The 15,646-nt window shown below is 37.1% G+C and overlaps 1 protein-coding gene across 1 annotated transcript in view; it reads right to left on the bottom strand.

Annotated features, from left to right (window-relative positions):
* Window positions 1-3,572: 3,572 nt before the first annotated feature.
* WDR72 (WD repeat domain 72) overlaps window positions 3,573-15,646 on the bottom strand; it is a 91,115-nt gene continuing 79,041 nt past the window's right edge. Inside the window, exons 18-19 of the mRNA XM_031055953.1 lie at window positions 9,458-9,556; window positions 3,573-3,702 (exon numbers count right to left, since the gene is read on the bottom strand). Coding sequence (XP_030911813.1) covers window positions 3,647-3,702; window positions 9,458-9,556 — 155 coding nt within the window. The 3' untranslated portion in view covers window positions 3,573-3,646. The remainder of the gene's footprint in view (window positions 3,703-9,457; window positions 9,557-15,646) is intronic.

Consider the following 15,646-nt stretch of genomic DNA (forward strand, 5'->3'; position numbering starts at 1 on the left):
CTTTTGCTGGAGCTCACTGTCCCGTCTGCCTTCAGAGAACTTGTTCTTTCAAAAGGAGTAAAATCCTGGGCAAAGGTAATGCTGCTCATGGAACTGTCTCCTTCTTTTCTGAATTTTCAACACTTCAGTCAGACTTGCAAAACCATTTCTCTTGCTAAAGTGCTGCTGTTTGGAGCTTGTAGTCCCATTGCATAGTGGTTTTGTTAAAGCATCTCTTTATTTCAAACACTGAATCTCATCAAGTCCCATGCCAATGTGCTTTGAATACATCTTTCATTGGGTTAGGGAAGGGCATTGCACCACAAAATACAGCCCCAAAATGGAAACAGTTTATTACAATGATCAAATTCAAAATATGTGAATGGCACAAGAGATTTCAAAATAGAATGTTTGGATTTGGAGATATAAATGAACAGTTCAAACTTTAGGGAGGTTTCCATACAGGACTGTAAGTCAGAGACCATTCAGTATGACCAGTCAGACCAAGCATGAATTATTTGGAAAACTCAAAATCCCTCAAATAAAAGAGATGCTGAAGAGTTTTGATTTTGTCTTATACTAAAAGCAGTAAGTGTCCTTTAATTTTTTAAAAAGAATATAATGAACTATGCATGTAATGTAAAAAATGCTTATAGGATTTGAAAGCCAAAAGTCTATGTTTAAGTAAGACCCCTGCACATAGCACTCTAAACTTCAATTTCATGCTCATTTTTGTGTGTACTGTCCCACATTTCCACTCTGGATTGCTTGTTCCGCCTCTGGTCTTTGCACTGGGGCCAGTGCTTGCCTTGGCACAGCTTGGACACACAAGCAGTAGTGCAAACATAAGTGAGGAGACACAGAAGACTGAGGCTGGAATGAGAAGAAATCCCCCTGACTGTGAAATCACATCTTGAGCCATACAGGTCATTGGATCCTGTTACTTCTGAATGGAAAAAATCCAAGCCAAACCAAAACACCACATTCCTTAAGCAGTTTAGGTATTCATGAATTTTCCACCCCATACTTAAAATTTAAACAACTACTCAAAATATAAGCATACAATTCTTTTTGACAAAATTCCTTCAGAGTAACACAATAGAAAAATATATTCTTAATTGCCTTGGGACTTTGTTGTGAACTCCATCTCCAAAAGTGTGAATGTAGCGGTACATCAGACGACACTCATAGAAAATGCTTCTTCAGTTTGGCTTACAAGAAACTATTGCAGGAAGTTCATCTGTATTTGTGTATCCAGCTCTGAAATTCCCACTTTGTTGTAAAAAGATTTTTCTGAGTGACTTCACTGCGAGTACATATTATAAAGTTGGTTGTTTGAAAGACATCCAGAAGACAAGGGGAATATATTTGCTTTACTGGGAAATAAATGTACCTAATAAAAAGTTCCTGCCTTACCTTACTGATCCTGTAACGATAATTAGCAGGAAGCACGCACAAGCATGTGCCAAACACCGATGATCACTGCACAAACCCTTCCAGAGGGCTGGCTCTATCGGCAGGCTGCTGATGTGCACTGCTTTGCAGAATTAACGACAAGCAATCAAATATCATGTTGCACAAATGTAATTGCTACTACAGCAGTACTGGGTGTTATGGGCAATGCCAATTCCTTGAGCTATGAAACCTCCTTGAACACATCCATTTTTGAAATATCTAGATGAAAGAGTTTTCAAAAGATTTGTTATCCTGGCCCAAGTGAGCAGATGCTGATGCAAAGCAGTGAGTCTTGTGGTGAGCAGACTTTTTAATGTCTATGGAAGAGACTGCTGCAACAACTCAATGTGGTTGTTCATATGGAAGAAGAGCAAAGGAGGGCGATGGGTCCATCCTTTGTTTGCAATTTGTTCTACTGTCTGCAAGGTTCCTGTAGGGCTACGAAGTTCTGTACGTATATTTACAATTTTATTTTTACCTCCTTGATGTTTGCAACTCTCATTCAGCCACAAAAGTTAAGAGGAGGATATATGTTAGCTAAAAACATGTTCTGGTCTCAGTTGTGTTACGCAAGTATAAATACATCAATGATATTATTCCATACATCCAGCACAAGAAATGCAAGAATGAAGCCATAGCACTGAATATTCAGTCATCATAATTCAAATACAACCACATCTGAACCAAAGATGCATTTTAGAGAGGAAAATGCCTGCCATGAACCCGGAAAGTTGCTTCTGAAAAATACCAAATGTGTTAAAACCATTGACTTTTCTGCCCAAAGATGCCATTTTTCTGCATGGTATTCACAGTCACAAAAAATTAACATTAAATATCTTTATCTTCTCTGGATTGCAGCCAATTTGATTTATACATTTTTTAGTTAAATAAAAACTGGGATACTCCTTCTCACAATGCCCTTTCACCCCCCAGTGTGTCAGAATACCATACACTGCACTGAGGGACATGGACTTACGGGATATAAAAACCAGAAGGAAGAAACTTTCCTGTCTGCTTCATTCAAACCATATTGTGACAACAGAAACCAGGTTTTATCCTGCAGCCATGACAACTCCCCACAAGGAAAAAAGAGATTAATTGCCAGAGAATCTTTCCACACTGAAGAAATCTCCACTCTTCTAGTTAAGGGATCTTATGGCTAACATGAAAGGATTAGAAAGGATAAATCAGACCAGGATTTCCACCATGAGGTACAGATCCATAAGGCACATCCTCAAGATCCTTTGCCTTCAGTAGCACTCCAGCTACAGACAACAAAGAAAGTAAGCTTACTGCTCTGAGCAGCTATTATTTGTCAAACCAGCTTAAGTCCCACAGAATATCAGGTGATAAATGGGTCTAATAAGCTGTATTTATTCTACAAATATAAGTGTACTTTTTTTAGAAAAAAAAAGTAAAAAAGGTATAGCTGCTTTTCCCAATGACCACAAATTGATATTCTAATGAAGTATATAATTTCAGAAGAGGACCCCAATGGGCTTCTCCAGTTCCATACTGGTACTACATTTCTACAGATGACGGTAATAGCAGTATTTAGAGGAAAGGAAAATTTACATCCTAGACATGACCAGATTTGTAATCAATTTCCCATTCTCTCAGAATGGGAAATTGGTAACAAATGCACAGAATAATAACATTTGAAACTGATAACAAGTGCACAGAATACTCTTTTTTTTTTTAGTTAGTTCTAAATATTCCATGTTTAATTCAAACTGTGAATTTCTATTTTCAGTAAAAAAAAAATTTCTAATTATTTGAAATGCATTTGATTTTGCTCAGAGTTAAAATGTTATTGATGAGAAAAGTTATAAGGAAAGAGAGAGAAAATTTTAAATTTTATGTATGTAAAACAATACTAAAATTGATATAATTATTTAATGGCAATCAAAGTTCTAAAGATCACTACATAAACAAGTGAATGATATCCAAAAATGAAGACTTTACATTTTCTATATCAAAACAACTCAAATTTAGTTGAATGTATGTAAATCTATTAGCAATGGAAGTATGAATTGAAACCAATAAATCAGCCAAAAGAAGCTGATCTTATGGAAGGTATTTCTTCTGAAAATAAATTGTAAAAGGTACCATGATAAATACAAAAAGCCATTTCATGTCCACCACACCATATATGTCCTATTTCTTGGCTGTTCTTCTACATCTTCCAATTCTTTCATCTCAGTGGTTTTTTCTAACACACTTTACAGGAGCAGACCTTAGATATCCAGGGATGTTGCTTCATGTCATCTGGGAAAGAAATGCAAGATTCCATAATGATTTACAATTTGAGGCTTAATGATTTTACAATATACAGGTAATAGCTGAGACTTTGTTTCTTTGTTACTAAAATATATGTTATTTTACAGTCTTTTTATAGAGTAACAAGCTCTATAATTTTTGTAATGGAATAAAAACTTTCAGCACCCCAATATTAGCATTAAAAGGTGCAGAAATCTACCTCCAGAAGACTGTTCTGGAACCTGTAACAGCTCAAGAGAATGTATGACATTCCTCAAAACCCTTCTGCACAGACTTCTGCTTCTTCCTTTTGTTTTAAAGGAAAGTACTCCAGTGGATCAGCAGAAAGACAACTTCTATTTTAAATTAATAGAATTTTATGTTTTCTCTGCAAAAATAATTTTCAAATTATATATATTTTTCTCTTAGCAGAAATAATCCTACAATAGTTGTGAACAGAAGTAATGTTATATTATATTTTAAACCTGTCAAGGTATTTTAGAATTCCACAGAACATTTTTCAATCACCAATTTTTATCTTCATAATTTCTTTTAATTTGAGGTACGGTAATATTAGCAACCTAAATTTTAAATATTACTTGAGTTAGAAGCACTGCTCAAACAGCTACCACCACATCTCTCATGACTATATGAACACTGAGAAAGCAGCACACATTACTTTATTCCTATCTAATTAATATCTTTTAAATTTATCATATTATCTATGATCTTTCTGTTTATCTGTATCATAGACACAGAGGCATAGGCATTTTTCTGATGACTGCTATGCAGTCTTCTGAGTCTACAGTTAAATTTGCTATTAAAAAAATAAAACCGAAAGCAAACAAAAAAATCACAAATCAAACCAAAACATATGAGTCATGATTCTAGTAACCCAGAACACTGATAGGACATGACACTACATCTACTGCAGTGAAATGATGATGAATACATCCATGCCTACACTGGAAATCCCAGAGCTTCTTTCTGGAATAACTCCTGGGCACTGACATTTTATACACAGTCCCTGGGCCAGCAGCGCCTGTGACCAGTGGGTTGCCCCTACATTGCATCATCCTCCTGCTCCAGCATCTTCATCAGCAACAGCCTCCAGCATCCCATTCCCAGTTCAGTCCTCATTTACTGCCTCCTGCTTTTCATGAGCATACGAACACAGAAAATCATGACTTTCTAGGGTGCTTTGTACCTAGAAATTTACTGAATATTTACTTTTACATTCTGCCTGTGTTCTGAGCAACAGCCATAAAGGTCACGCAATGCTGATTTTAAAAACACTCTTCAGTGGATGGAACTTGGAGCTGGTATGTGAATATTTGATGAAGTAATTTTAACTTGCCTGATAAGACAGTCACACTTTTAGTGCTACATTTTTAAGCAAGTGTGGCTTATAATACATTTTTATTTCTATTTGCAGCAGTTCTGCCTTTCACACACTATTTCAGGGACAGTCAGAGACCTTTCCCATTTCTGTGCCAAGGTCTCTAAACAGGACAAGCAATTAAGCAAGACTGTGAAAACTGCTTGGATTTTCCCTATTATCTGTTATGCACCCAGAATTACATTCTGTTCTGAAAAGTGAAAAACTGAAGAGAGAAAATTTAATATGTGCAATGGTATTAGAATGAAGGGATGGGAGAGATCATGAGCTGCAGAAGGTATCAGGCAGAGACTGTCTGATACTAAAGGCCATAAGCATATATGGGTTTTACCATTGACATGGTTTCTATCCAAAAGATGGAAGACATTATACTTTCCACCTACAGCTTCCAATTCAATCTTCCATTAGTGAGGCTCATTTTCCCTCTATTACCAAGTGAAGTAATAGTCTATTTCCTACTCTACTGCAATGTGTCTTTTGGGGAAAATAAGAGGGAAGAGGCATCTGTGTCTACATGGGTTCTTGTGACTTCAGCTCAAATCTATTCCTTTTTCCCACAGGAGCTGCACTTGCAGAACTGTCCTTAGTGGGACTGCCCCACATATGAAAGGCTAAGACACCTCAAGCTGTGTTAAGTCCTGCTACATTCCTCTTAAATTTTGACTAACAAAATTCAGAGCATTTTCAATCCCCTCAGGAACTATTTCAAGCAACTCCCTTTGGACAGGATGATTTGCATCTGGGGTTTAAATTTTCTACCACTGTTTATACAAGAAAATTCAGATGAATAGCTCAGACCTAGAAGTCTAACTAACACATGCATGGACACTCACTTGCAGCTTCTTTTTCAGTTTCCTTAAACGTGGAAAATTTGTCTCATAAAATGGAAAACTGCTGGGAATATTTATTTAAAGAAAGAAGCACTTTAAGGGGTAGTGAATTTTTTAGGGGAGATTGATATGACTAAAAGTCAAGTTCTACAGAAAACTGTTGCAATTCTTATCTGATTATTACTTTCAAGGCCAGAGCAGAGACAAATTTGAAAAGCCGAGGCTTTGCATGTCAAACAGGAGTAGTCCTCAGCATGTGGGGAAAAATGGCAGTGATAAACCTACTATTAGGCATCTGGGAGAGAAGCCCAGCATCTCCTCTGTGTGGGGCCTAAAATAGACAGGAGCCACTATCACAGATAATGGCAGCCTGTAGCCACACGAAGGGAGAAACTAAAATCCATTTCACTTAGACAAGGAACTGCAGTCTGATATTTACCTGTGTCCATCACTTGTGAAAAGTGTTTACTGTGAATTATCCAAGAGAAAAGTGCAGGTTGAGGGGTTTCATTACCTATCTGAGAGTAGTTCAGATCACACATTAAACACAAGAAATCACAGGTAAATCTTGGATTGGTGTCTTGGGTAGTCAAATGGATTCCTGTTATTCATCTGAGTATCTGCCTCCTACAATTGCTGGAGGCCAATGAACAGAGCACTGAAAACATGTGCAGACAAAGAAAATGTGAAAGTAAAACAAACAGAGCGAACTTCATGTTATTTTTGAAAACAAAGATGACTTTAAAAATAAAGCTCATTCTAATGTCAAGGAAAGAGACTGCACCTTTCACCGCCAAAAAGCACAATGTACAGATAGATGTGTTAATGGCTGCTCTACAGCCTTCCTGAATCTGGTAGAAGTAGTAAGAAAGAACCCTTTCTAGCAATAGTTGGAATTCCTTCCAGGTATATTGTCATATTTTCACCTTTTCCTCATCAGAAGAGACAATAAAATAAATATGTTTCTTAGCATCACTTTTGCATCTATGACAACATCTTGTAAGTGAAGCACAAGAGACTCTTTAGAGATTTAGTAATAAAAACTTCTAAGTTTGTAAGTTTGCCCAGACTTTGAATATGTGTGAGAGATTCTTAAGTCACAGGTTTCACCAAACAAAATGCTGACCTCCCAAGCACTCTCAGGTTCCATGATTCAAAGCTAAAGCACCTGAGAAAATCACAGCCAACTGAATGTCATATTATTGTTTCAATGTTTGCTACTAAAAGTAAATGGTAAGCTTTAAGTAAATGTATTGTGTTACCAAATCTTTCCTTTCAAACAAGCACTTCTGTCAGAAGTGTCTTAATTTCTTATCACAGAATTTCATCCGCACAAGGAGCAATAAATAATTCATGTTCCTAGCTCTTTGTTGTGTGTCCCTGAACTGCACAGAGCTGGAAGGCTGACAGCTGTGTCAGGACAAGCACCAAAGATCTGACATGACAAGTGACTAACAAGTTTCTTTCAGTCTATAGTGAAAGAAGACAATGGCATAAAGTGCAAAAACGAAATCCTGAAACAAAATGAAACTGTTTCTTTCTCTTTACCTAAGTGTTTGCTATGAGCTTATTTCCGACCCATAACCTCTGGTCATTTTATAGTACTGCCCAACCCCCTTTACTCCTCACATTCGCCTGGCCATTTACGCCTGTCCACGGATCAATATGAGCAATTCTTGGAGAAATACGATGTCTCCATGACAACCAAGCCACAAATTCTCAGTGGAAAGCAGTGAGACCAGTAGTGAAATCTCCTGAGGTTTTCAGACCTATAAGACAAGATGTCTTAAAATGCAGGAATGGACAGAAACAAAAGCCAGAGTAATTCATTGTTTATTACTAGTTTAATGATGTCAGATGGACCGATTGGAACTCAGTTTTTAAGTTTGGATGCTTTATCAACATGTATTTTTGCCAGTCAATATTCACCTCCTGAAAGGCTTTTATTCTTTTCATTACTTCATATAGATATGCAGAGTGAGGAATTGGATCTGTAAGTTCCCATCCAAACAGGTACACTTTGCCAGAGAGAATTAATTTAAGGTTAAAATTAGTGTTATCTTTAAGGTACATTATTTCTCCCCTGAACACTGTAGTGCCACCTTGCTTTAATCCTTTCTCACTTCAAAACTGATCAAATCTTGGACAATCCATATTTCGGCCCATAATTGTTGAAATGACTACAGATGGTTTCTTAAGGAGATACTAAACACCACAGATTGTCAAACCTGGCTCCTTTCTGAGTAGATTACCTATTTCTTTCTTAATCTCATGCTGGTTTCTGCAGGACAACAATGAGTCCAAGTCTATGTGGTTTTAAAATGAATAGAGATTTACAATTCATTGGTTTCAATTATTGTAACATATACTGGTGTTCATTTCTCTGGAAAAGATGAAAAGGGAATGTAGTTCAAATCAGGTGTATGACAGTAGTTGAACTCCCAAGGAATCTTGGAAGAGTGGAGTGTGCTGAAATATAATCCCCCAGACATGGGTCCTATCCGGGTTCTGAGATGACTTAGGGGACCTGACATGGATTTCAGACTGCACCCTTTGACTGAAAATTAAATCTCAGCAGTGTTCCTTGGGGAAGGATCAGGGGACTGTTGGCAGCTGCCCCCTGTCAGCACAGGCTGCAAGATTTGGAAATCTCTTAACTAAGCTGACAGGCCGCAGAGACGATGAATCAAAAATATGATACACGGATCAGCACACAAAGATGCAGGAGGGTACAGAGAAACCAGATAAAACAGGAAGGAAAATACCAAGTGAAGAAAGACGTTTAACTCTTTCACTAATGAGGACTGTGTGCAGGTTATGTGTGTGCTGTATATGGGTCAAGCTCACAGTTTGCTTAAAAGATCTTGGTATTTAGTCGCACAGAATGTTTTTAATCAGCTGTGACTCGATACAATTTATATTTAATTGTTTCCTTTTGGGATTCATTTAATAAATTTCGTAGATGTTCCATAACGAGAAAGATAATGAAACTACATGAAGATAAATCTTTCGGTTACCAAAAAGGATGCACTTTATAGATGCTCCTGTATTTAGCTGAATCAATGTTAAGAGTCATTAAAATGAAATAATGATTGTGAGCTGATTTAAAGGAAAGAATCAAGCTATTTAATGCCACCAATTTGCTTTCCTCCAGAGATACGGTGTTTGAGTGTCCACTGCTGCATTCAGCTGCAGTATATACAGTACTTCTAATTTTTCATAATCTCACGCTACCTTCAAAGGGTCAGACATTGTACATATATTAAGTAAGCAGTGTAGTCCAAAAGTAATTATAATGAACTAGTAGTGTCAGCTTTCTTTTTGGTCATAAAGCCTTTATCCTTTTTCAGATGTGAACTCCTGATGAAAGAGGAAAGGATAACAGCTCCACACTGTGACCCCTGGAGGTGACCATTAATTTGACATTGCAGCTGCTAAAAAGGAAACAGCATTACAATCTGCTTTTTTTACAGACCCAAAAGCTGTGTCAGATTTATCACTTGATACTTGGTGGTTGTCTTTAAATGCCTCTCACCTGGACTCTCAGACTCTTCCAAGACATATCTGTCAGACGTATCCTCCACATCTTGGAAGTTTGCCGACTTGGAGCTCTTGTCATGCTTCAGCACACTGACTGCAGCAATAAGAATAAAATACAGGGAGAAATGTAATGTATGCAGAAATCAACACTTCCTGCTTTTCTGCAGAGCCTTCAGTGCTGAAGATATAATTTGTAAACACAAATAACACGTTGAAAAAAAACCCCAGAAACACAAACTACTTATATGTAACCACAGGACAGTTGAAAAATCTAGAGACAAGAATGAATGCAGGGTGAAGTTTAAAGCATCAGCTTAAATGAGGTCCCTTTGAAGTAGTAAACCACTTTTTTCTTACAGAATTCTAAAATAATAAAATAATTAAGAAGTCATAAAAAATGATAGTCTGTGTCACCAAAGAAGCCAGTAAACAACATAAAGGATCAATCAGATGGTTTTGTAATTATTGGAACCATTCAGCAGGGAGCAAAATGGTGTATGTTTTAAAATGAAAATATGTTGTATACAACAAGCTGGAATGTGCAAGAAAATTACTCAAAATTCCAAAATGCAGTGAAACCCAGACTGAGTTGCAGTTTAAGGATTACCAAATTTGGTTATCTGTTTTACTTAACTGCTAAAAACATTTCCATTTCTGAGCATTCAAATATCTTCAGGGCAACATTTACCAGTCTATATATGACTTTTTAATTCACTTGGCTTTTGAACAAAATCCCACGTAACTTTTCTTGAGGAGAGGTGCTTCCCTTGTCAAAGTCCATTTCCCTCTATTCTGCTTAATACCACTACACGGAGCCACAAATACAGCTTGAAGATGAAGTACAATTATAAGTAGTATATTATAGAATAATAGAACAGTAAGGACTAGATCTCGATTTTTCTGTCCTGTTAAAACTCTTAGCTGATCCTATTTCCTAAGATAATAGCAGTGGCTAGAAAACACTTCTTTTTTTTTGTAATATCTAGAAAACGAAGCAAAGTTCGAAACTTTTGGGGGATGGGGATACCAATGGCTATGCACAATCTCCATGTTCTTCTGTCTTCTTTTCAAAAGAGAAATTCCTTCTCCTTTAAATTTTGAAAGATTTTTTTTTTAGACCAAATGAATATTTGCTGAAGGATTATGTAATTTGAACACCTATTTAAATTTTCCAGGATTATGAGTGAATCAACAAGGCCTCAGGGCAGTATGCAGACATGAGGAACTCAAAAGACACATATTCCACTTCAGTGCTCTGTGCTTTCCATTGGTTTGCAGCTATTGATCCCAGGTCACCAAAAGGTTCCATCATTCTTGACTCTTGCAACTACACAGAGTCTGTTCGAAGCAATCAGGGCTTCAATACTATTGTGGAATTAGAGCCTTGAAAATGTAATATTAAAACATAATATATAATAAAATCTATTATAGTGATACCATGCATTTCACCTGAAAAAACCAAAAAACCAGTAAATTTTGCTTAAAAGGTTTGCCTTGGATAGCAACAAATCAGTATGTAAAACCCTGCCCAGGTAAAGCATGAAGTGTTGATAAGGTAATCTGCATGGGCTGAGTTGACACTGAAGAACGATTACAATAACAAATAACAAATGTTCTTTTTCACACATAAAAAACCTATCATACGTAAAGGAAGAAATGTCTTTAAAGATATCTGTGCTTTTCTCTTTTTACAACATTTAAATAATTTTCAAATACGCTAAGTGAATATTCCCCCTTCAAAAGAAAAATTGGAATATACAAGTATTCATATTATATTTAAAATCAAAACAATTTTATGCCAAATTTTTAGAGCACTTTTTTCTAAAACAGCTCTTCATACAGTGGAGTCAGCTGCACTTTGCTAAGTGACAGATTGAATCATTACAGTTGCATGAATTTAAAAGTCAGAACTACTCTGAAGTAGAACAATAGGAAAATTTCCAACAGAGTACCCTGTGATGAGAGAGAGAAAACAAAAAGTACAGCAATGCCTTTGGAAAGAAAGCAAAAAAATCACAAGACCTGTCTGTTTTGGTCTAATAGTAGTCACCAAAAATTCAGAATCAGCCTTTCAAAATGAGTTGTGTATTTTTACCCAGTCAAGAACTCTCATCGTGAACCAAAGAGGGAAGACAGTTCCACAGCACCAGAATCAGTCCCAGGTAGGAGCTGGGAGGTTTCCCTTACTGGAAGTCTGTGCTGCAACTGCCTTGCATGGGACTATAACAAACCTGCTCAAGTGCTCTGCTCCTTCCCAGGCCATGTCAGCACAAGTCAGATAATTTCAACTGACCAGCTGGAATTTACAACAGTACTGAACAGTGTTCTTACAGAAGATACCAGATACAGCCGAGTGATAACTCAGAGCATAACAAATAAAACCTAGTCAGAAGCAGGTCCATACACAGATGAGGTACCTCACAAGGAAGGTGTGAAATGAACAAGAAAGAAACCAAGACAGGACAGCAAGATGCTTGGACAAAGCAGGAGGATTTTCAGTTGGTGTATCTGAGAGATACTGCAGAGATTTGGGGAAATCTGGGAGAGGATGGAGTCATTAAAAGCCAATAAATATATAAATAAGAAAAGGAATGACAGGCAGTGCTGACAGAGCTGAAAAATGCCAAAAAGCATGAAACGCTTGCAGTAATAGCTGGTCATAGGAGCAGTTTAAAGGGAGTGGACAGCAGGGATAGAAAGGGTTTTCATGAGGACAGACAGATAGAACTCTGGACAACTTGTGCAAAAACAGCTGCCAAAGAAGGTAGTTCAGCAAGTGTGAGTGAAAGGAGGGAAGTGCTTGTTTCAGAAAACCAGGAGACAGGCTGGGATGGGGTCACTCGTGCAAGTAAGGGAAGTCTCCCTCAGCCCTGTCACCTGCTCACAAGCACACCCACCTCCCCAGGCAAAACCAGGCAAATAAACTTCACAAGACCCTGGTTTATGAAGTTACATAATAAGTGCATGCAGTGAGCAAGAAAGGGACCAAGGCAGGGACCTTCAGATCTTTCTTTTCTGAAACATCACGTTATATGCTCAACTGGAAAAAAAAGGTTTCTTAAAAATACCATAGAAGAACAAAGGGAATTGAAAAGTTAAAAATAAGGAAAGTACAGTCTGGCCCAAATAAAGAGTGAAAGTAAAAATGGCATTATATAATAAAGGAAAAATAAAATAAAAAAAATCTCAGCACTAACACCTATTTTTCTGCATGTTCTCTTAGGGGAAGAGGATTTTATTTAAAAATATCAGTCAGAGAAAGAGTGTTCTGAACTGCTTATACTGAAGATGCTGATGGAATTTAAGTTATTTAAACATAAACAGTGTCATCTTTATTCAGAAGATACTCTGTCCTACTTTGGGTTTAAATGGACCTTAAAATTACTTTTGCTTCCCTCTGAAAGGTAATCTCTGTACTCAAAGTGACATAAAAAGAGTATAAATGAGCCCCAAATCAACGAGTCCTAAGCAAGTTAAAAATTATATCTGATAAGTCCAATAACATTTTCTTTCTATTCAGTGCAGTGTCATTTCCATTGTTACATGGACAGTAGCTTTGTTAGCATGGAAATAAGGTAAAAGCACATATTTCATTGAAGCAAATGACCTTGAACTTAGCATACAAAGATGACATAAATCTTAATTGCACAGGATCAATCTTGAGAATTGTAGTATTTCTTTCTGATGCTTCTTATTGAGCTCCTAAGATTTGTTTACTGAATTTGATACCCATTTTCTTACATTACTGAAATAGAAAAAGTCATTAACACAGATATGGGATTTAGAATAGTAAAGTAATGTCATAAGATAGTAGCATTTAATGAAATATATATGTATCTAGTTTCAAAATATTTAAAACTATTCCACATCATAAAAGCAAATAATTTCCAAAAAGATACCAGTGATCAGTCTTTAAAGAACAGCCTCTGAACAAACTGTTGAAGCTGTTCTTTGTGAACACAACCTAATCACGAAATACAGCAACAATTCACCATGGTCATTTATTTCTACACGTTTGGTTGAAACTCTGAAAAGCCTTGTTCCACTCTGTAAATATCCTACACTAAAGTTTAAAAAACATGCTCTGCATACCAATTTTTAGAGGGCAGACACACTGGAGAAAGAAGTTTGCATAACTCAGGCAAATAAAACATTTAGCATTTTTCTGATAAGATGCCTGTGTTATTGATAAGGTGGATTAGAGACTTAAAGACAGTCTGTCTGCAGGGAAAAAAAGAAATTATTTGTCATTCAAAATGACTGGATAGGGCAACAAAAATTATTTTTCATTCGAAGATGTTAGGCAAGAGAGCATTCAGGTGATAAATATATTTAAGGTTCAATATGGAATACAAAGCAACCTAAATCTAAATAAAACTGCATGGGAAAAAAAAGCTGTAAAAGGGAAACAAAATGGTGGCATTTTTTTGTTTTTGTAAATGGATAAAACAATTGTGCTGCAATGTGACTTCTGAGCTGTTTGGCTTCTAAAGGCACTTACTGTATTATACTTAAGAAGCTTGATGGAGCAATAAATGCTTTGAGTACTATTTTAAAAGCACACTTCATAGATATCATAAAAATATAATGTAAAGTTTAAGAACAGCCATATTTGCTGAGACTAAAAATTATCAGTTTAAGAGTCCAACAACCATAAAAAAATACTTCATCAGAAATTTCCCCTTAAGTCCACTCTGAAACTCAAGGAATTACAAAGAATTTATGCCCCTCCTGTAATACCTCACATTAGTTATCTGTTTAACAAATTTCTCCAGTTTCTCCTTAAATGTGCAATTTTTGCAACCCTTAACCCCTATACCCTCACTCACTTTGAAATGGCAAACTCCATAGTTTTCTCACACAGAGAGGCACCTCATTTTGTTTGTCTGCTTATTCCCTGTTGGCTTAATGTGCAACTTCTTGTTTGAGAAAAGGCACAGGTATGAGCCCAGCACACTCTCTCCATACCCCTTGTGGCTGAAATCTTGAATTTTCTCTCTTTTCCAGACTGATAGTTCCTAATCCACTTTGCTTTCTCCATGTATTTCCAGCCAAACTAAAAGGGTAAGATTATTTCACAAATATTACAAGAAAAGCAGAACACATTCAGGAGCTGCCAAGAGAACTATCAGCAGAAGCTCTGCAGTCCAGAGGCACAGGAGAGGCAGACACGGAGGTGACACGGCTCAGATGGAGCTCCCAGCCCGCCCAGCAGGGTCCCAGCAAGCAGGAGTCTACCCGGGTGGGGCTGGGCCCCTGGTGGCACCAGTGCTGAGCATAGCTCAAGGATCACTCACAGGTTTTCCAGGTGACACTCCCCGGTGTGGTGCTTGCCTTTGTTGCCACGCCAGGAATGCTGTTGACTCATGCTCAGCTTGTGATCCAGATTCTTTCCTGAGAAATTATCTTGCTTTTTCTTCCCCATCCTGTCTCTTTGCAGAAGATTAATCCTACCTCAATCTAGATCCCTGTCCTCATCCTTATTGAATTAAACCATATTTTCTTCCTAGGCCATTTCTCAGGCTCTACAAACCAAAAATTCACTGACAGAAGACATCAGATGCTGGTCATTTCATTAATTTTAGTGTAATTTGAAAAAATCTGCACAGATGTATGTAGTTGTCATTTAATTGAGAATGGCTGGTTTTTATCTTCTGATGATTAAATACCACATTGGCCCAATTTCGATTACATTTTAATGAAAAAAAAAGGAATATATTAACCTAAAGAAACATATTATTATTCTGAAGTGAATGCTGCAGTACATGGAAGCTGAAATGAGCCAGTAGGGAACCAGCCTAACTGGAAGGTCCTGGACTTGAATCCATTACAATGAATGCAGAAGTAGGCCCTGATGGCAGAGCTCAGTTTGCAGAACAACCAACCCACGTACCTGGGAAGCCTGAGATGGCTCTTGCACTTCAAAGGCACCTGCAAACAGCTCGTGCCACTCGCCAAGTGAATTGCAACTAAAGTACATTTTTCCTTCTGTATGTGAGAAAGGTTTTAATATATCAAAAAAAACCTCAAAAGTCCATTTCCCTTTCTCCCTATGTCTGTGAGGGCAGCATTCATCCAAACAGAAAAATTGAAATTTTCAGCGATTCTTTTCCCAATATACCTTGAAGTTTTATTCACCCAGAGGGACTTCTCTACTTCTCTCAACTAAAATATAATGGCATGT

The sequence above is a fragment of the Geospiza fortis genome, unplaced genomic scaffold, assembly GCF_000277835.1.
Source record: "Geospiza fortis unplaced genomic scaffold, GeoFor_1.0 scaffold171, whole genome shotgun sequence".
Classification (NCBI taxonomy): domain Eukaryota; kingdom Metazoa; phylum Chordata; class Aves; order Passeriformes; family Thraupidae; genus Geospiza; species Geospiza fortis.